The 20962-nt window shown below is 53.8% G+C and overlaps 1 protein-coding gene across 50 annotated transcripts in view; it reads left to right on the top strand.

The window, feature by feature from the left end:
• The window catches only part of EHMT1 (euchromatic histone lysine methyltransferase 1), a 224606-nt gene that overhangs the window by 91538 nt on the left and 112106 nt on the right, over positions 1-20962 (top strand). For 31 of the 50 annotated variants that reach the window (XR_010148800.1, XR_010148798.1, XR_010148799.1 and 28 more), the window contains 2 exons: positions 1963-2026; positions 8554-9113. Coding sequence is in view for 46 of the 50 variants with exons in the window: in XM_063788062.1 (XP_063644132.1) it covers positions 1963-2026; positions 8554-9113 (624 nt within the window). In the remaining 4 variants the exon portion in view is untranslated. The remainder of the gene's footprint in view (positions 1-1962; positions 2027-8553; positions 9114-20962) is intronic. The other 19 variants (XR_010148801.1, XM_063788053.1, XM_054659312.2 and 16 more) reach the window with 2 other exon arrangements.

Raw genomic sequence — 20962 nt, 5'->3', positions numbered from 1 at the left:
CAGGCGAGCCCCCCAAGTGCCTGCTGGTCAAGAGTTCAGTTGCTGGAGTACACTTCGGTGTCCTGACCTGGTCGATGCTAAGGGGCTGACACCACCGCTTGGGCACCGTCTGTGCAAATATCAGCACAGTGAAAAAGGCAGTTGAGGTCCTAGTATTACCATGAAAATAGTTTTGACCTCCTGGACTCCTGGAAGGATTGCAGGGACCCCGGAGAGCTCCTGTTGGGGGGTAGGTGTGAAGGGTGCAGGCTGAGCTGGCTGGCGTACAGCTGTGATGGACCAGGAAAGGTAGCGTGCTCTGCATGTTTGAGGGCTGGCCATGAGCCGCTGGGCTGCTGGCCCTGGCTTGGCAGTGGGAGATCAGGGGGTGGGAGGTGGAAACCTGGGCCCCCCTGCCTTACCGTGGTGGGGTGGGCTGTGCACAGTTGCTAAGACCAGCTCCTGGGGAGGGTGATGCAGTTAGGTCCGGTGTTACCAAGTCAGCCCAGAAGGCAGCGAGACCATATGGATGTGAGCCCTGGAAAGCAGTAGGCACATCCGGGCTCAGGTAGGGGCTGGCCTGGCGTCTGCTTTGTGGGGAGGAGGGGTTCTGTTGAGAGGCCCCATTGTTGACACGTTTTCTCATCCAGACGCTGGACACCCGGGTTTTTGCAGCCTCTTATACTTCTTACCTGTTGATAGTCAATTAAAGATGGAATCAGTGCGTGGCTGGCCTCCTGCAGCTGTCTGACTGGCTGCTCCTAGTGACCTCGGGCAGGTCTGTGCCTCTCCTCTTCTGGTTGTGGACTCGGAGCACCAAGTGTGCCTCCCTCAGTTGTTCCTATTTTATCACTCTGACCCGGAGGCTTCCTGCCCACTTCCAGCTTCCAGTGGCCTCACCAGAGGGCTTTCTCCAGTATCACATCACCAGGTGTGGGTGTCAGCCTGACAGCTCCCACTTGCAGTCTGGCATCTCCAACTGCCCAGAGTGGTCAGCAGCCCTCTTCCCCGGCCCCCAGCTGTGGGTGGGGCATTTGCAGACTCCCTGCTGCCTCCTTATGGACTCCATGGTCCTGCTGCTGCGTCGGGAGAGGACTGGCTAGGAGTGTTTTATGTGTTTATGTTCACTTCTCCAACCAGACTCTAAGCTTCTTGAAGGCAAGGATTTTTGTGTAAAAAAAAAAAAAAAAATTCTGTCCAAGTGCCACCCAAGTGCAGTGGCTCACACCTCTAATCCCAGCACTTTGGGAGGCTGAGGCGGGCGGATCACTTGAGGCCAGGAGTTTGAGACCAGCCTGGCCAACATGGTGAAACCCCCATCTCTATTGAAAACACAAAAAGCAGCTGGGTGTGGTGGTGTGCACCTGTAGTCCCAGCTACTCAGGTGGGTGAGGCCTGAGAATCGCTTGAACTGTGGAAGCAGAGGTTGCAGTGAGCCGAGATCGCGCCACTGTACTCCAGCCTGGGCGAGAGAGTGAACTCTGTCTCAACAAAAAAATTGTAAGAGGCCTTGTATAATACATACCTCTATAGATGCTTAATCTCAAAGATTTAGTGATTTAAGTTCCTTATTGAATTTTCTTGATTTATCTATTTCTATAATTTTTTGTAGGAGGTTAGACATTTGAAATATATGAATTACTGTCAGCAGTAGAATGCATTTTGAAATAAATTGTAACACTCCTGTAACAGAGCCCAAAGATTTCAGATATCTAATTGTATAAATGATACATGAATGCGTTCTTATTGTTAAGAAACTGTCTTCAAAAATAGAAATACAGGAGAAGTTTCCTTGGACTGTGTTCTGAATGCCAGTTCTTCTCCTGGAGGCAACTGTAACCAGCTGGCAGGAGTAAATCTGACTGTCCAGCAGCTCATGGTGAATGTTGTAACTACGATTTTTTGACTTTTTCCAAATGATGTCCATTTGGAAAAGCGGCCTCCCACTGAACCCGGCTGACGGCTGTTGTTTCTCTCTAACAGGCAGTTCCGGCGAGGGGGGAGCCTCAGCAGGATTGCTGTGTGAAAACCGAGCTGCTGGGAGAAGGTGAGGGCGGTGTGCACCGAGGGACAGGAGCAGCGCCTCCCTCCAGACTAGAAAACCTGCTGCTCTTCCTCTCTTATTAGTCCCCGTCTTCTGACTTTCTTTGCTTTACCTAGGTTTATGGTATAGTTTCTAATCTATCCCATTCCTAAATAGCACAGTTGCACAGACATACACAAAAGCTCTGCCAGAGAAGGAACACATTTGTCAAAGTATGAAAAGCAAAAATCCTGTATATCCTTGTCTTAAAGTACACCCAGAAAATTAAAAGTGAGTGGCCACACAAATGTTTATAGCAGCATTGTCACGTCGCCGAAAACCGGAGACACTCCGGTGTCCTCAGTTGATAAGGAACTGGATAAACAGATCGTGGTACATCCACACAGTGGGACAGCGGTCAGCAGCCCAGAAGAGCACACAGCATGACTGACGCCGCACCATGGATGAAGCTTTTGTACGGTTTGTTAAGTGAAGGAGGCCAGACCCAAAGGGCCACAAGCTGCATGACTCCAATTTTATGGCAGACACTTGGAGAACAGCAGTGGTTACCAGGAGGTGGAGGGAGTGGTGTGGAAGCAAGTGTCTGCAGAGAGGCAGGGTGAGGGGAGTTGGGGCGAGGGGAGTCGGCGGGGCTGCACCCCTCTGTAAGGCGTGGCGCACACATGAGTTCAGGGTTCGGATGTTCTTGGAGAGCCTGCACCACCAAGAGCGCCCCCAGGAAATGAGGGCAGGTGGCGCCAGACGAGCTGTGCTGTGCTCCACAGTGAAGGGAGAGTGGTGTTCTGGCTGGACCCATAAGGGTGGCAGCCGTGGGAGCAGCTCAGACACTGGACTTGCCTAAGGCTCTCCCAGCTGGAGCCTGCTCCTCTCCAGACAGCGCGCAAGGCCTGGCTCCTCATGGACTGTGGGCTGTGGCCCCTGCCGTGTTCTCCTTTCACCCTAGATGGCCTCGCTGTGCCTGTGGGTGCTCGTCCACCCACTGGCTGTGCACTGTGGTGACCGCTGCCCACCTCTGCCGCTACCCCTAGCCGGCCCTCCAGGGTTGCCCCCACCTCCTGCGCCATCCACCTCCTGCAGCCTGACTGGGTGTTTTCTTCCTGTACTTTGGCCCCTTCCTGTTGCCGTCCTTTCTGTGTCTTTGAACTGTTTCTTCTGTTGGCTCCAGTGTCCTCCGGCTCTTCCCCCTTCTCTCCCTGGTCACCCCTCCTTTGACCTTCCTAGTGGAACTTGTTTCCTACGTGACACCAGATGCCACAAGCCCCAGGTTATTCCATTACCCTTTAGGCTTTGCCTGTGCCCTGTTCCCTTACACACTGCCGCTGAGCCACGGCCTCTCCACCCTGGGGGAACTGCTGGACCCCCACGGTGGCTGCCCCATCTTGCTTTCCCTGCAGCAGTTGCAGAGGGCTCCAGGTTCTCCACGTCCTCGCCACCATTTCTTAGTGTCTGTGGCTGTCCTGGCGGGTGGGAAGTGGCATCTCATTGTGGTTTTGGTTTGCATTTTCCTGACGGCCAGTGATGTTGAGCATCATTTCGTGTGCTTACTGGCCATCTTTAGAGCTTCTTTGGAGAAATATCTCTTCTCCTGTGATTTCAAATTGGATTGATTTTTATTGTTGAGTTTTCAGTGTTCTTTATATAAGCAGAAGTCCCTTATCAGCCATGGGATTTGCAAATATTTTCTTCCAGTCTGTGGCTTGTCTCTCCCCTTTCTTGATGGTGTCCTTTGAAGTATAAATGTTTTCAATTTTGGTGAAGTCCGACTTACCTGTTTTTTTTCTCCTTTTAGTTGCTGGTGCTTTTGGTCTAACACCTAAGAACTTACCATTACTTAATAGAAGGTCACAAACATTTACATTTATTTTTTCTTGGAGTTTTATAGTTTTATCTCTTTTATTTAGGTTTTCGATCAATTTTGAGTTAATTTTTGTATATGATTTGAAGTAGGGGTCCCAGTTTATTATTTTGCAAGTTGATAATCAGTTGTCCCAGCAACATTTATGAAAAAGACCTTTCTTCCCTCATTGAATTGTTCTTGCACCCTCGTTGAAAATCAGTTGGCTTTAAATGTGAGGGTTTATTGTAAGATTTTCTTTTTAGACAGGGTCTCCCTCTGTAATCCAGGCTGGAGTGTGATCATGGCTTACTCTAGCCTCCATCTCCCTGGGCTCAGGCAATCCTACCACCTCAGCCTCCCAAGTAGCTGGGACCACAGGTGTGAGCCACCACACCACGCTAATTTTTTTTTTTTTTTTTTTTTGAGATGGAGTCTTGCTCTGTCACCTGGGCTGGAGTGCAGTGGCACGATCTCGGCTCACTGCAAGCTCCGCTTCCCGGGTTCACGCCATTCTTCTGCCTCAGCCTCACGAGTAGCTGGGAATACAGGCACCCGCCACCATGCCCGGCTAATTTTTTTTGTATTTTTAGTAGAGACGGGGTTTCACCATGTTAGCCAGGATGGTCTCCATCTCCTGACCTCATGATCCACCCGCCTTGGCCTCCCAAAGTGCTGGGATTACAGGCGTGAACCACTGTGCCTGGCCCCTAAGTATTATATTTTTTGATGCTATTTTAAATAGAATTGTTTTAAAAATTCTTTTTCATTTTGATCATTGATACTGTATAGAAATACAAGTGATTGGCTGGGCACACTGGCTCATGCCTGTAATCCCAGCACTTTGGGAGGCCAAGGTGGGCAGATCACCTGAGGTCAGGAGTTCAAGAGCAGCCTGGCCAACGTGGTGAAACCCCATCTCTACTAAAAATACAAAAATTAGCGGGACGTGGTGGCTCGCACCTATAATCCCAGCTACTCATGAGGCTGAGGCAGGAGAATCACTTGAACCCAGGAGGCAGAGCTTGCAGTGGGCAGAGATCATGCCATTGCACTCCAGCCTGGGTGACAGAGCGAGACTCCATCTCAAAAAATAAAAAAAGTAAAAAAAAAAAAAATTGATTTTTGCATATTTATCTTATATCCTATAACCTTGCTAAACTCGTTTATTAGTTCTAATGATTTAAACTTCCTTGGGAATTTCTGTATAAAAGCTTGTGTCATCTTTAGGGCTCATTTGGTTTCTTCCATTCCAATCTGCATTCTTTTTATTTCTGTTTCTTCCTTATGGCCCTACTTCGAATCTCCAGTACAGGGTTGAATAGAAGTGGCAAGACTGGACATCCTTGTCTGGTTTCTGATCTTAGGGAGAGAGCTTCCCGGGTTTCACCTTTAAGTGTGATGTTAGCTGTAGTTTTTCATAGATGCCCTATGTTAGATTGAGGAAGTTTTCTTTTCTTAGCAAACCATTTGCTAAGTGTTTTGACCATGAAGGGGTGTTCATTTTTTCCTGTCTAATGAGATGCTTGTGTGGTTTTGTCCTTTATTTTGTTCTATTGATATTTGGCATATTAATTCATTTTTAGCTATTAAGCCAACCTTGCATTTCTGGGGTTAAATTCCACTTGTTCATGGTTTAATCCTCCTCACCAATTTTGTTTTGTTGTTGGGGGGTGCGGAGCTGGATTCAGTTTGCTCATTTTTTTTTTTTAATTTTTTTTAATGAGACCTATCACCCAGGCTGGAGTGCAGTGGTGCAATCATAGCTCACTGAAGCCTTGACCTCCTGGGCTCAAGTGACCCTCCTGCCACAGCCTTCTGAGTATCTGGGACTACAAGTGTGCACCTCCATGCCCGGCTAATTTTTTAATTTTTGGTACAGAGTCTCACTATGTTGCCCAGGTGGGTCGTGAACTCCTGGGTTCAAGCGATCATGCTTCCTTGGCCTCCCAAAGTGCTGGGATTCCAGGCATGAGCCACCACACCCAGCTTATAGATTCAATTTGAGGGGACTTGACAGCTTTGTAATGTCATCCATTTAGGAGCATGAAATGCCTTCTATTTAACTTTTTTTTCCAACACATTGGCTTTGAGTAATCTTGGCAAATTTCCTAATACCCTTTGTAGTTTTCCCTACTTCTGTGAATGATACTTTTTTTTCTTACATTTTCTAGGTAATGTTGATATAAATAAATGTCTTTGATTTTGTAACATGATTTCAAATTCAGCAGTCTGGTTGTACTCTTGTGTTTTAGTTGCTAATTGAGTCTGTTTTTAAGTAAATGATTGTGTCAGATGCAGGCGGGAACAGTTTGCCCCTCACATTGTTCTTTCCCTTTGGTGTCACCTGCACTGCCTTTTTATGTCAGACACTGGTAGTGTTAATAGATCTTATATGCAATTAATTTAGCATTTACATATACATCTGCTGCAGGATTTGGTATGAGGAAGTTTCCACTTACTCTGTTTTGTTAAGGGTTTTTAAAACATAGTTGTTTATTCAGAACACACACATTAGATGCCAGGCCTCGTTTATGTGCTCAGGGTACACTGGTAAACAGGGCATTTGCGCTCATAGGACTTAACGTCCTCGGGTGGAAGGACAGACGGCCAGCATGACAGATGATCAGGTCTGTTGTGCTCGAGGTGATAAGCACCAGGAAGAACAGAGCTAGGAAGGAGGGCACTGGGCGGTGGCATCTCAGGCTTGACTGAAGCTCCGTGTGCACCCAGCGATGCCATCACAGGCTTCCTGCCTCAGCCTGTCCTGAGCTGAGTGTGTGTGTCAATCTCGTGATGTAAAATAGTGTCTCCTTGACTGCCCTGGATATGATTTCCTGGGGTTGTCATCGGAGAGTGAGCTTCTGTAGGGAGTGGAGAGCAGACCACGGACGTGCTCCAAGTATAAGCCCTTTTTCTGACCCATTTTCTCTGTTATTGTGAAGCCTCTTCTGAAGCCTTGTTTTCTATCTCCAAATAACACTCCATGTTTTATTATAGCAGTGATTCCCCAAACTTAACCAACTAACGTTCAACGTTAATGCTTAAGAAATGTTTACGTTTAATATGTTTGAACTGAAATGCTGGTTTGCTATGAAACAAAATAATTTTCTGTAGACAGTTTTATATAAGCCAGCCAAAGAAATTGTGTTGGTGGTGGTGTCATGGGGGGAGGAAATTGTGTTGGTGTCATGGTGGGGGGAGGAAATTGTGTTGGTGTCATGGTGGGGGGAGGAAATTGTGGTGTCATGGTGGGGGAGGAAGTTGTGTTGGTGTCATGATGGGGGAGGAAGTTGTGGTGTCATGGTGGGGGAGGAAGTTGTGGTGTCATGGTGGGGGAGGAAGTTGTGGTGTCACGGTGGGGGAGGAAGTTGTGGTGTCACGGTGGGGGAGGAAGTTGTGTTGGTGTCATGGTGGGGGAGGAAGTTGTGTTGGTGTCATGGTGGGGGAGGAGGTTGTGGTGTCATGGTGGGGGAGGAAGTTGTGTTGGTGTCATGGTGGGGGAGGAAGTTATGGTGGTGTCACGGTGGGGGAGGAAGTTGTGGTGGTGTCATGGTGGGGGAGGAAGTTGTGTTGGTGTCATGGTGGGGGAGGAAGTTGTGGTGTCATGGGGGAGGAAGTTGTGGTGTCATGGTGGGGGAGGAAGTTGTGGTGTCATGGTGGGGGAGGAAGTTGTGGTGGTGTCATGGTGGGGGAGGAAGTTGTGGTGGTGTCACGGTGGGGGAGGAAGTTGTGGTGTCATGGTGGGGGAGGAAGTTGTGGTGTCATGGGGGAGGAAGTTGTGGTGTTATGGTGGGGGAGGAAGTTGTGGTGTCACGGTGAGGGAGGAAGTTGTGGTGTCACGGTGGGGGAGGAAGTTGTGGTGTCACGGTGGGGGAGGAAGTTGTGGTGTCACGGTGGGGGAGGAAGTTGTGTTGGTGTCATGGTGGGGGAGGAAGTTGTGTCATGGTGGGGGAGGAGGTTATGGTGGTGTCATGGTGGGGGAGGAAGTTGTGTTGGTGTCACGGTGGGGGAGGAAGTTGTGGTGTCATGATGGGGGAGGAAGTTGTGGTGTCACGGTGGGGGAGGAAGTTGTGTTGTTGTCATGGTGGGGGAGGAAGTTGTGGTGTCACGGTGGGGGAGGAAGTTGTGTCACAGTGGGGGAGGAAGTTGTGGTGGTGTCACGGTGGGGGAGGAAGTTGTGGTGTCATGGTGGGGGAGGAAGTTGTGGTGTCATGGTGGGGGAGGAAGTTGTGGTGTCATGGTGGGGGAGGAAGTTGTGGTGTCATGGTGGGGGAGGAAGTTGTGGTGTCATGGTGGGGGAGGAAGTTGTGTTGGTGTCACGGTGGGGGAGGAAGTTGTGGTGTCACAGTGGGGGAGGAAGTTGTGGTGGTGTCATGGTGGGGGAGGAAGTGGTGTCATGGTGGTGAGGGAGGAAGTTGTGGTGGTGTCATGGTGGGGGAGGAAGTTGTGGTGTCACGGTGGGGGAGGAAGTTGTGGTGTCATGGTGGGGGAGAAAGTTGTGTCATGGTGGGGGAGGAAGTTGTGGTGTCATGGTAGGGGAGGAAGTTGTGGTGGTGTCATGGTGGGGGAGGAAGTGGTGTCATGGTGGTGGGGGAGGAAGTTGTGGTGGCGTCATGGTGGGGGAGGAAGTGGTGGTGGTGGTGGTGCCATGGAGAGCATGGCCTGCAGTCAGTGACACTCGTTTCTCTGTTAGCAGAGACACCTATGGCTGCCGATGAAGGCTCAGCAGAGAAACAGGCAGGAGAGGCCCACATGGCTGCGGACGGTGAGACCAATGGGTCTTGTGAAAACAGCGATGCCAGCAGTCATGCAAATGCTGCAAAGCACACTCAGGACAGCGCAAGGGTCAACCCCCAGGATGGCACCAACACTCTAACCCGGATAGCGGAAAACGGGGTTTCAGAAAGAGACTCAGAAGCGGGGAAGCAAAACCACGTCACTGCCGATGACTTTGTGCAGACTTCTGTCATCGGCAGCAACGGATACATCTTAAATAAGCCGGCCCTACAGGCACAGCCCTTGAGGACTACCAGCACTCTGGCCTCTTCGCTGCCTGGCCATGCTGCAAAAACCCTTCCTGGAGGGGCTGGCAAAGGCAGGACTCCAAGCGCTTTTCCCCAGACGCCAGCCGCCCCACCAGCCACCCTTGGGGAGGGGAGTGCTGACACAGAGGACAGGAAGCTCCCGGCCCCTGGCGCCGACGTCAAGGTCCACAGGGCACGCAAGACCATGCCGAAGTCCGTCGTGGGCCTGGTAATTTTGTGTCTTCTCTTGCTGTTTCCTTTTTCCCATCTCTTTTGTTTTAATAACGGCAAATGGACTTTGGTGCATTGAGGAGAAGCCAGTAAGTGTCAGTGGTTATCCGACAGGGCCTATGAGGAGCTAGGAGAAGGCCGGGGGCAGTGGCTTACGGCCGTTATCGCAGCACTTTGGGAGGCTGAGGCGGGTGGATTGCTTGAGCCTAGGAGTTTGAGACCAGCCTGGGCAGCGTGGCGAAACTCAAATGCAAAATTTTGTAAAAAATGCAAAAATTAACTGGGCATAGTGGTGCGCACCTGTAGTCCCAGCTACTCAGGAGTGTGAGGTGGGAGGATTGCTTGAGCCTGGTGGAGACTGCAGTGAGCCCGGATCACCTCACTGCACTCCAGCTTGGGCAGCAGAGTGAGACCCTGTCTCAAAAAAAAAAAAAAAAAAAAAGAGGAGATGCTGCTAATGCCTTGTGCGTGAGTGACAAAGCGGAGTGATGCCAGGTGACGCCTTGCTTCCTTCTTGTGCTTTCTCTTCTCACAGGATTCTGTTGCTCTCTGTAGAAACATGTCAGATCCTTTCAAGGAGGCCACGGCCTCTTCTGCTTTGGACTTTGGGGCTTTCACTCCAGCTAGGGAAGACTCAGCCCTGACCCTGTTTCATTGAGAAGTGAATAGAAATGAACTTGGTTAGGGCCAGAATGTCACAGAAGTGAGGGGCAAAGGGCCACCTGGAGACATGCCGAGGTCTCCCTCCCAACCCTGAGCTGCTGGGCTCAGCCGTACCTTGAGAGCAGAATGAGTCTTGAATCCTGAGCGCTTCACACACAGGGCGCGCCCACCCCTCGCATGCACCATGATTTTCACACGCAGGGTGCGCCCGCCCCTCACGCACCGTGATGATTTTCATACACAGGGCACGCCTGCCCCTCACACGCACCGTGCTGATTTTCACACAGAGGGCACGCCTGCCCCTAACACGCACCGTGCTGATTTTCACACACAGGGCACGCCCGCCCCTCACGCGCACCGTGCTGATTTTCACACACATGGCACGCGTGCCCCTCACACGCACCGTGCTGATTTTCACACACAGGGCGCGTCCGCCCCTCACACGCACCGTGCTGATTTTCACACACATGGCACGCGTGCCCCTCACGCACCGTGCTGATTTTCACACACAGGGCGCGTCCGCCCCTCACGCGCACCGTGCTGATTTTCACACACAGGGCATGCCCGCCCCTCACACGCACCGTGCTGATTTTCACACACAGGGCGCGCCCGCCCCTCACACGCACCGTGCTGATTTTCACACACATGGCACGTGTGCCCCTCACACGCACCGTGCTGATTTTCACACACAGGGCGTGCCCGCCCCTCACATGCACTGTGCTGATTTTCACACACAGGGCGTGCCCGCCCCTCACACGCACTGTGCTGATTTTCACACACAGGGCGCGTCCGCCCCTCACGCGCACCGTGCTGATTTTCACACACATGGCACGCGTGCCCCTCACGCACCGTGCTGATTTTCACACACAGGGCGCGTCCGCCCCCTCACGCGCACCGTGCTGATTTTCACACACAGGGCGTGCCCGCCCCTTACATGCACCGTGCTGATTTTCACACACAGGGCACGCCCGCCCCTCACACGCACCGTGCTGATTTTCACACACAGGGCATGCGCGCCCCTCACGCGCACCGTGCTGATTTTCACACACAGGGCACGCGTGCTTCTCAAACACGCTGTGCTGGACTGATCACCAGATCTTACGTGGTGCATACACGATACAGGTTTTCAAAGTGTTCACGGTGCTTTTAGTGTGCTCTCTCAGTTTGATGTGAATTTGGGTGTAAGTTGTAGGTTTGTGATCACATTCCCGTGGAATTTTCTCTCTCTGACATTGCTGGTGAACATTCTGACAGCACTTTCTTGTCATTTGTTTGTAGATCATTTGCTCTTTCCCCTCAGCCACTGTTTAGGGCTTCACAGCCCTGTCAATTGGAGGATTTGTGTCTTCAGCTCCAGAAGGATGCTCTGTATGATTTTTCTTCTGTTTTCTTCCCGTGGAGCTCCTCTTAAATGGCCGGCTCTTCTGTCCCCCTGGGCAGTTCTCTGTCTGTTTCCAGCTTCCTGACTGGTTCCTCAGCCCTTCTCCTTCTTGCTGTTCATCCCATATATTGATATATTTTATTCTGACATAAATTTTTTTCATGCCCAGTATCTCTGATTAGTTCTCTCTTTTTTTTTTTTTTGAGACGGAGTCTTGCTCTGTCACCCAGGTTAGAGTGAAATGGCGCGATCTCAGCTCACTATAACCCCCGCCTCCCAGGTTTAAGTGATTCTCCTGCTTCAGCCTCCCAAGTAGCTGGGACTACAGGCGCCTACCACCACACCTGGCTAGTTTTTGTATTTTTAGTAGAGATGAGGTTTCACCATGTTGGCCAGGCTGTTCTTGAACTGACCTCAGGTGATCCACGCGCCTCGGCCTCCCAGAGTGCTGGGATTACAGGTGTGAGCCACCGCGCCCGGCCTGATTAGTTCTTTTAATTTAAAAAATACTGAATTCTATCTTGCGTTATCTTTCAAAAGACGGTGATTATAATTCTTCTATAATCTCTGTTGTAAATTCTCATTCCTCAAGTGGGGGTTCTCTTGGACTTGACACCTCCTGTTTGTGACTTTTTTTTCCTCTCAGATTTAGCTTTTTCCCCCACCAGGGTGTCTCCACCTTTGTTTCTGTCATAGTGTCTCAGCCTGACTATGAGTGCTGTGTGCGTTTTCTGTGGCCTGTGTGCAGTGACCACAGTGGGTGGTGGGTGTGTTGTGGGCCGGACTGCTGGCTCCTCAGGGGGTGGTGGGTGTGTTGTGGGCTGGACTGCTGGCTCCTCAGGGGGTGGTGGGCACGCTGTGGGGCTGGACTACTGGCTCCTCAGGGGGTGGTGGGCATGCCGTGGGGCTGGACTGCTGGCTCCTCAGGGGGTGGTGGGTGTGTTGTGGGCCGGACTGCTGGCTCCTCAGGGGGTGGTGGGCACGCTGTGGGGCTGGACTGCTGGCTCCTCAGGGGCCCACAGCTGCAGGGTGTTGTGTCCTCTCCTAGGACAGATAGGGCGGGCACTTCGTGGTGCGGACAACTGCCCTAGCCCTGGGGCTTCTCCACTCCCAGGCTAGCCGGCCTGACCTGACCTCAACCTTTTGCAGTATTCTTCTGTACATGGCAAAGCTTTAGAAAATCTTAAAAATAATTACAGTGTCACAGGAAACTGCAAAAACACCTTTCACCAAGCTTCCCTCAGTGGTGATGTCTTTGATAACTAGAGGACAATGTCAGACCCAGGATGCTGACATTGGTAAAGTCCGTGGGGCTTACTCAGTTTCACCATCACCTGTGTGCACGTGCATCACGTGCAGGGTGTTCTGTGCAGTTTACTGTGTGTGGATGTGTGGAAACACCACTACAGTCGAGGTGCCGAACCCCCTCCACACCAGGACGCAGTCGAGGTGCCGAACCCCCTCCACACCAGGACGCAGTCGAGGTGCCGAACCCCCTCCACGCCAGGGCGCAGTCGAGGTGCCGAACCCCCTCCACGCCAGGGCGCAGTCGAGGTGCCGAACCCCCTCCACGCCAGGGCGCAGTCGAGGTGCCGAACCCCCTCCACGCCAGGGCGCAGTCGAGGTGCCGAACCCCCTCCACGCCAGGGCGCAGTCGAGGTGCCGAACCCCCTCCACGCCAGGGCGCAGTCGAGGTGCCGAACCCCCTCCACGCCAGGGCGCAGTCGAGGTGCCGAACCCCCTCCACGCCAGGGCGCAGTCGAGGTGCCGAACCCCCTCCACGCCAGGGCGCAGTCGAGGTGCCGAACCCCCTCCACGCCAGGGCGCAGTCGAGGTGCCGAACCCCCTCCACGCCAGGGCGCAGTCGAGGTGCCGAACCCCCTCCACGCCAGGGCGCAGTCGAGGTGCCGAACCCCCTCCACGCCAGGGCGCAGTCGAGGTGCCGAACCCCCTCCACGCCAGGGCGCAGTCGAGGTGCCGAACCCCCTCCACGCCAGGGTGCAGTCGAGGTGCCGAACCCCCTCCACGCCAGGGCGCAGTCGAGGTGCCGAACCCCCTCCACGCCAGGGCGCAGTCGAGGTGCCGAACCCCCTCCACGCCAGGACGCAGTCGAGGTGCCGAACCCCCTCCACGCCAGGGCGCAGTCGAGGTGCCGAACCCCCTCCACGCCAGGACGCAGTCGAGGTGCCGAACCCCCTCCACGCCAGGGCACAGTCAAGGTGCCGAACCCCCTCCACACCAGGACACAGTCGAGATACAGAACCCCCTCCACACCAGGGCACAATCGAGATACAGAATCCCCTCCACACCAGGGTCCCTGACGTCACCCTGTGTAGCCACCAACCAGACCTGAACCTGTGCCAGCCTCTCATCTGCAGATTCCATTTTTATAATTTTGTCATTTCTTTTTTTTTTTTTTTTTTTTTAAAGACAGGATCTCACTCTGTCACCCAGGCTGGACTGCAGTGGCCTGATCACAGCTCTTTGCAACCTCTGCCTCCCAGGCTGAAGTCATCCTCCTGCCTCTGCCTCCTGAGTAGCTGGGTTTACAGATGTGCACCACCCTGCCCGGCTGATTTTTATATTTTTGTAGACAAGGGATATTGTCATGTTGGCCAGGCTGGTCTTGAATTCCTGAGCTCAAGTGATCTGCCTTCCTCGGCATCCCAAAGTGCTGGGATTATGGGCATGATCCAACGTGCCCGGCCTATTTCTGATTTTATATAAATGGAATTATAATGTATGTAACCTTTTGAGAGTAGCTTTTGTCACTCAGCATAGTTCTCTGAAGATCATCCAAGTTACGTCATTAGCCCGTCCCGTTCTCTGCTGAGGCCTTGCTGTTCTGTGGGGTGTGGACAGCCTTGTACGTCGACACTCACCCGCTGAAGGACACTGGGCATTTTTACTTTAGAGCCGCTCGGGGCATTTACGTGCACGTTTTGGACGTAAGATTTACTTCTGTGGGTCAAACACACAGGAGCATAATCACTGGGTTCTATGGCCTTCGGGTGTTTCATTGAACGAGGACATTGCTGAACCACACTCCAGAGTGGCTGCAGCCTTTCACACGCCCACCGGCGATGTTGCAGTGGCCGCCTTTCTCCCCTCCTCGCCGGCGTCCTCGTCGGCGTCCTCTCCAGCGTTAGCTCTTACCCACTTTCTCTTTAGCCCTTCTGTTGGGTGCGCTGGTGTTTCCTCGAGGCTTCAGGGTGCACATCCCTGTGACTGCTGATGGGGAGCATCCTCTCCCAGACTTCTCACACTCACCCGCCCAGACTTCTCACACTCACCCCCCCAGACTTCTCACACTCACCCCCTCCCAGACTTCTCACAATCACCCCCTCCCAGACTTCTCACACTCACCCCCCCAGACTTCTCACACTCACCCCCCCAGACTTCTCACACCCCCTCCCAGACTTCTCACACTCACCCCCTCCCAGACTTCTCACACTCACCCCCCCAGACTTCTCACACTCACCCCCCCAGACTTCTCACACTCACCCCCCCAGACTTCTCACACTCACCCCCCCAGACTTCACACCCCCTCCCAGACTTCTCACAATCACCCCCTCCCAGACTTCTCACACTCACCCCCCCAGACTTCTCACACTCACCCCCCCAGACTTCTCACACTCACCCCCTCCCAGACTTCTCACACTCACCCTCTCCCAGACTTCTCACACTCACCCCCCCAGACTTCTCACACTCACCCCCCCAGACTTCTCACACTCACCCCCTCCCAGACTTCTCACACTCACCCCCTCCCAGACTTCTCACACTCACCCCGTCCCAGACTTCTCACACTCACCCCCTCCCAGACTTCTCAAACTCACCCCCCCAGACTTCTCACACTCACCCCCTCCCAGACTTCTCACACTCACCCCCTCCCAGACTTCTCACACTCACCCTCTCCCAGACTTCTCACACTCACCCCCCCAGACTTCTCACACTCACCCCCCCAGACTTCTCACACTCACCCCCTCCCAGACTTCTCACACTCACCCCCTCCCAGACTTCTCACACTCACCCCGTCCCAGACTTCTCACACTCACCCCCTCCCAGACTTCTCAAACTCACCCCCCCAGACTTCTCACACTCACCCCCTCCCAGACTTCTCAAACTCACCCCCCCAGACTTCTCACACCCCCCCAGACTTCTCACACTCACCCTCCCAGACTTCTCACACTCACCCTCTCCCAGACTTCTCACACTCACCCCCTCCCAGACTTCTCACACTCACCCTCTCCCAGACTTCTCACACTCACCCCCCCAGACTTCTCACACTCACCCCCCAGACTTCTCACACTCACCCCCTCCCAGACTTCTCACACTCACCCCCTCCCAGACTTCTCACACTCACCCCGTCCCAGACTTCTCACACTCACCCCCTCCCAGACTTCTCACACTTACCCCCTCCCAAGACTTCTCACACTCACCCCCTCCCAGACTTCTCACTCACCCCCTCCCAGACTTCTCACATTCACCCCCTCCCAGACTTCTCACACTCACCCCCTCCCAGACTTCTCACACTCACCCCCCCCAGACTTCTCACACTCACTCCCTCCCAGACTTCTCACACTCACCCCCTCCCAGACTTCTCAAACTCACCCCCCCAGACTTCTCACACTCACCCCCTCCCAGACTTCTCACACTCACCCCCCCAGACTTCTCACACTCACCCCCCCAGACTTCTCACACTCACCCCCCCAGACTTCTCACACTCACCCCCCCAGACTTCTCACACTCACCCTCTCCCAGACTTCTCACACTCACCCCCCCAGACTTCTCACACTCACCCCCCAGACTTCTCACACTCACCCCCCTCCCAGACTTCTCACAATCACCCCCTCCCAGACTTCTCACACTCACCCTCTTCCAGACTTCTCACACTCACCCCCTCCCAGACTTCTCACACTCACCCCCTCCCAGACTTCTCACACTCACCCCCCCAGACTTCTCACACTCACCCCCTCCCAGACTTCTCACACTCACCCCCTCCCAGACTTCTCACACACCCCCCAGACTTCTCACACTCACCCCCCTCCCAGACTTCTCACAATCACCCCCTCCCAGACTTCTCACACTCACCCCCTCCCAGACTTCTCACACTCACCCCCCCAGACTTCTCACACTCGCCCCCCCAGACTTCTCACACTCACCCCCCCAGACTTCTCACACTCACCCCCTCCCAGACTTCTCACACTTACCCCCCCAGACTTCTCACACCCTCTCCCAGACTTCTCACACTCACCCCCTCCCAGACTTCTCACACTCACCCCCTCCCAGACTTCTCACACTCACCCCCTCCCAGACTTCTCACACTCACCCCCTCCCAGACTTCTCACACTCACCCCCTCCCAGACTTCTCACACTCACCCCCTCCCAGACTTCTCACACTCACCCCCCCAGACTTCTCACACTCACCCCCTCCCAGACTTCTCACACCCTCTCCCAGACTTCTCACACTCACCCCCTCCCAGACTTCTCACACTCACCCCCTCCCAGACTTCTCACACTCACCCCCTCCCAGACTTCTCACACTCACCCCCTCCCAGACTTCTCACAATCACCCCCTCCCAGACTTCTCACACTCACCCCCTCCCAGACTTCTCACACTCACCCCCCCAGACTTCTCACACTCACCCCCCAGACTTCTCACACTCACACCCCCAGACTTCTCACACTCACCCCCCCCAGACTTCTCACTTACCCCCCAGACTTCTCACACCCTCTCCCAGACTTCTCACACACCCCCTCCCAGACTTCTCACACACACCCCCTCCCAGACTTCTCACACTCACCCCCTCCCAGACTTCTCACACTCACCCCCCTCCCAGACTTCTCACACTCACCCCCTCCCAGACTTCTCACACTCACCCCCTCCCAGACTTCTCACACTCACCCCCTTCCAGACTTCTCACACTCACCTCCCCAGACTTCTCACACTCACCCCGTTCCCAGACTTCTCACACTCACCCCCTCCCAGACTTCTCACACTCACCCCCTCCCACGCCTCTCACCCCCTCCCACGCCTCTCACCCCTTCCCACGCCTCTCACCCTCACCCCCTCCCAAGCCTCTCACCCCCTATCACCCTCACCCCCTCCCACGCCTCTCACCCCCTCCCACGCCTCTCACCCTCTCACACGCCTCTCACCCTCTTCTGCGCCTCTCACCCTCTCCTGCGCCTCTCACCTTCTCACGTGCCTCTCACCCTCTCCCGCGCCTCTCACCCCCTCCCACGCCTCTCACCCCCTCCCACGCCTCTCACCCCCTCCCACGCCTCTCACCCTCTCCCACGCCTCTCACCCTCTCCCACGCCTCTCACCCTCTCCCAGGCCTCTCACCCTCTCCCAGGCCTCTCACCCTCTCCCACGCCTCTCACCTTCTCCCACGCCTCTCACCTTCTCCCACGCCTCTCACCCTCTCCCTCTCCCACGCCTCTCACTGTCACCCTCTCCTACATCTCTCACCTTCATCCTCTCCCACGCCTCTCACTCTTGTTCCCTCCACGCCTCTCACGCTCGTCCCATTGCACATTGCTTTGCTGTCGGTGTGTCGTCTTTGGTGAAATGTCTTTCAGACTTCTGCTCATTTTATGATTACATTGTTTTGTTAGCTTTGAGAGTTCTGTATATGAGTGTTTGTCAGCTATGTGGTTTCCAGTATTTTCTGCTGGTCTGAAGCTTCTCTTCTTTCTCTCAAAAGGTCTTTCACAGAGCAAAGGTGTTTCATTTTGATGAAGTCCAGTTTATCAGTTTTCTCATGTGGATTGTGCTGTTGGTGTTGTGTGTGATAACTCTTCACCTAGCCCTAGATCTCAATTTCTCTAATTTTTTTTTTTTTTTTTTTTTAGTCTTACGTGAACTTTAAATCTGTGGTCCATTTTGAGTTAATATTTGTATAAAGTCTGAGGCTTGGGCTGAGGTTGAATTTATTTTTGCCTGTGGATGGCGCCCCAGTCACAGTTTTAAATCACGTTAGAAACTGCACATCATTCGTCTCTCTGAAGTTATGCTTTTATTACAGTCCTACTTCTAGGATTTTATTCTTATATATTTTTATTCGTGAGGATCTTTTATTGTCATCCTATTACATTCCTTTAGGGAAAAAAAGCAATTTGAAATTTTTAGAAAATTCTCTGACCATGAGGCTTATTTAAGTGATCGCTTTTTTCTGGATTGAGTAATTAAAGTGTAATTGATTACAGCACATCATTTGGTTGAAAATTAGTGAACATTCACAGGCTGGTCTGTTGTAGGAAAAGAGAACTTGAGTGTTTTGAGGCTTCGGAACCTGGTTTCCTGAAGATTCTCCACTGCCTCTCCGCACCCTGGAGAACTTGCTGTGCTCCTGGGGGCGCCTGCAGGAGAAGGAGGGGGTGGACTGAGCCAGGGCAGGGCTGTGTGTGTGGGCCCCACGGAGGTGGTGCGGCAGAGACTGTGGGTGGGAGGGTGCCTGCCCTGCACCTGGGGTGTGCTCTGTGTCTCTGGGCCCCACGGAGGTGGTGCGGCAGAGACTGGGTGGGTGGGTGCCCCCCTGTGCCCCCGGTATGCTCTGTGTGGGCCCCACAGAGGTGGTGCGGCAGAGACTGTGGTGGTAGGGTGCCTGCCCTGCACCCGGAGCGTGCTCTGTATCTGTGGGCCCCACGGAGGTGGTGTGGCAGAGACTGTGGGAAGGTGGGTGCCCCCCTGTGCCCAGGGTGTGCTCTGTGTCTGTGGTTCTGGGCCTGAGCCCGGGGTGTGTCCGTGTCTGTGGTTCTGGGCCTGAGCCCGGGGTGTGTCCGTGTCTGTGGTTCTGGGCCTGAGCCCGGGGTGTGTCCGTGTCTGTGGCTCTGGGCCTGAGCCCGGGGTGTGTCCGTGTCTGTGGCTCTGGGCCTGAGCCGGGGGTGTGTCCGTGTCTGTGGTTCTGGGCCTGAGCCCGGGGTGTGTCCGTGTCTGTGGTTCTGGGCCTGAGCCCGGGGTGTGTCCGTGTCTGTGGTTCTGGGCCTGAGCCCGGGGTGTGTCCGTGTCTGTGGTTCTGGGCCTGAGCCCGGGGTGTGTCCGTGTCTGTGGTTCTGGGCCTGAGCCCGGGGTGTGTCCGTGTCTGTGGTTCTGGGCCTGAGCCCGGGGTGTGTCCGTGTCTGTGGTTCTGGGCCTGAGCCCGGGGTGTGTCCGTGTCTGTGGTTCTGGGCCTGAGCCCGGGGTGTGTCCGTGTCTGTGGTTCTGGGCCTGAGCCCGGGGTGTGTCCGTGTCTGTGGATCTGGGCCTGAGCCGGGGGTGTGTCTGTGTCTGTGGTTCTGGGCCTGAGCCGGGGGTGTGTCCGTGTCTGTGGTTCTGGGCCTGAACCCGGGGTGTGTCCGTGTCTGTGGTTCTGGGCCTGAGCCCGGGGTGTGTCTGTGTCTGTGGTTCTGGGCCTGTGGCCTCTCCACCCTTCAGGATTTCCTGCCACCCCAAACCCAATTTAGTCTTGTTTGGTATTTTTTTAAAACCACAATTTATTGAAAATTATGTTTTAAAAAGTCATCCCAGTGATAAAACGAATGTTGCAGGCTTTAATAAATCCAATATTCTCATAAAAGTTTAAACATGAAGGTGTTGTCACGGCTGCAGTCTGACGATCCCGTGGCCAGAACCAAGGGATTTGGACCCTGTATCCAGCGTTAATCCCCATCATAAAGCCCCAGCTCAGAGCGAGGCCTGCTCACTGGCAGCTTCACTGTTGTTAGGGCAAAGAAAGTGGAAGTCGCCAGAAGGGAACATTTTTTTCTACCTGGAAATGCTTGTTACTGTGACCTGGTTGGCAGCTCCATTTCCCTGTAAATTGTGCCCACTCCAGGAGGCGTCAGCATGGGGCCCGTTTTTCTCTCTGCGTGTGTGTTTCCACACCTCACCTCCTGGTACCCACTCTAGGCTCTAGGTGCTGGGAGAGAGGTGGTGCCTGTTGGTCTGCACTGGAGGTGGTTCTTAGCAATTGTGTGAAGAAGTGCTGCTAAGTGTCCTACTGTGCGACTCACCCTGGTGCACAGCCCACCGCCCCACCCCCGCCCTGCCAGGAGGAGCCTCAGCGAAGGGGCCTCCCGCCCCCACAGGAGGGAAGAGCCTCGGGGAAGGCCCCCCCCAGCCCACAGGAGGGAAGAGCCTCGGGGAAGGGCCCCCCCACAGAAGGGAAGAGCCTCAGGGAAGGGCCCCCCCCGCCCCCACAGGAGGGAAGAGCCTCGGGGAAGGGCTGCCCTCCCAGAGCCAGGCCATGTGGAGATGGGATGGGCCGGCCATGCTGCCTCCATGGCTAGGTCTTTCTTGTGCTTTGTTAGGTAACAAGAGTCCCAACAAAACCTAAATCTAGAATCCTCACCTCAGTTAAGCCATTCTTAGTCTTACTGTTGAGATTCTTGAAAATAACCTTTTAAATTAAAGAATAGGTGTGTGTACCTCGGCAAGAATTAGCCTCACATGGCTATTTCCTCTTCAGGTTTTGTTTTCGTACCTTCATCAATATGTACTTTGAAAGCGCATTTTGTGTTTGTAAGCACCAGCTGAGGGGGAGAGCCACGTGAGCCAAACAACCTGCGCGGTGGTTTGTAGGTGACATAAAGGGGGACCGACTCCTGAGTTCTAACAGTGGCTTCATTGCAGTCAAACCTGGTGTGCTGGAGAAAGACCAAGAAACGTTATACAGCAGACGTGTGGCATTCGTGGGGCAGATGTGTGGCATTCGTGGGACAGATGTGGCATTTGTCGGGCATTCGTGTGGCAGGCTTGTGGCATTCATGTGGCATTCGTGGGGCAGGTGTGTGGCATTCCTGTGGCAGGCGTGTGGCAT

The sequence above is a fragment of the Pan troglodytes genome, chromosome 11, assembly GCF_028858775.2.
Source record: "Pan troglodytes isolate AG18354 chromosome 11, NHGRI_mPanTro3-v2.0_pri, whole genome shotgun sequence".
In the NCBI taxonomy this organism is placed as follows: Eukaryota; Metazoa; Chordata; class Mammalia; order Primates; family Hominidae; genus Pan; species Pan troglodytes.
Note: the sequence above shows the minus strand (reverse complement) of the source record. Positions and strands in the feature narration are given on the sequence as shown.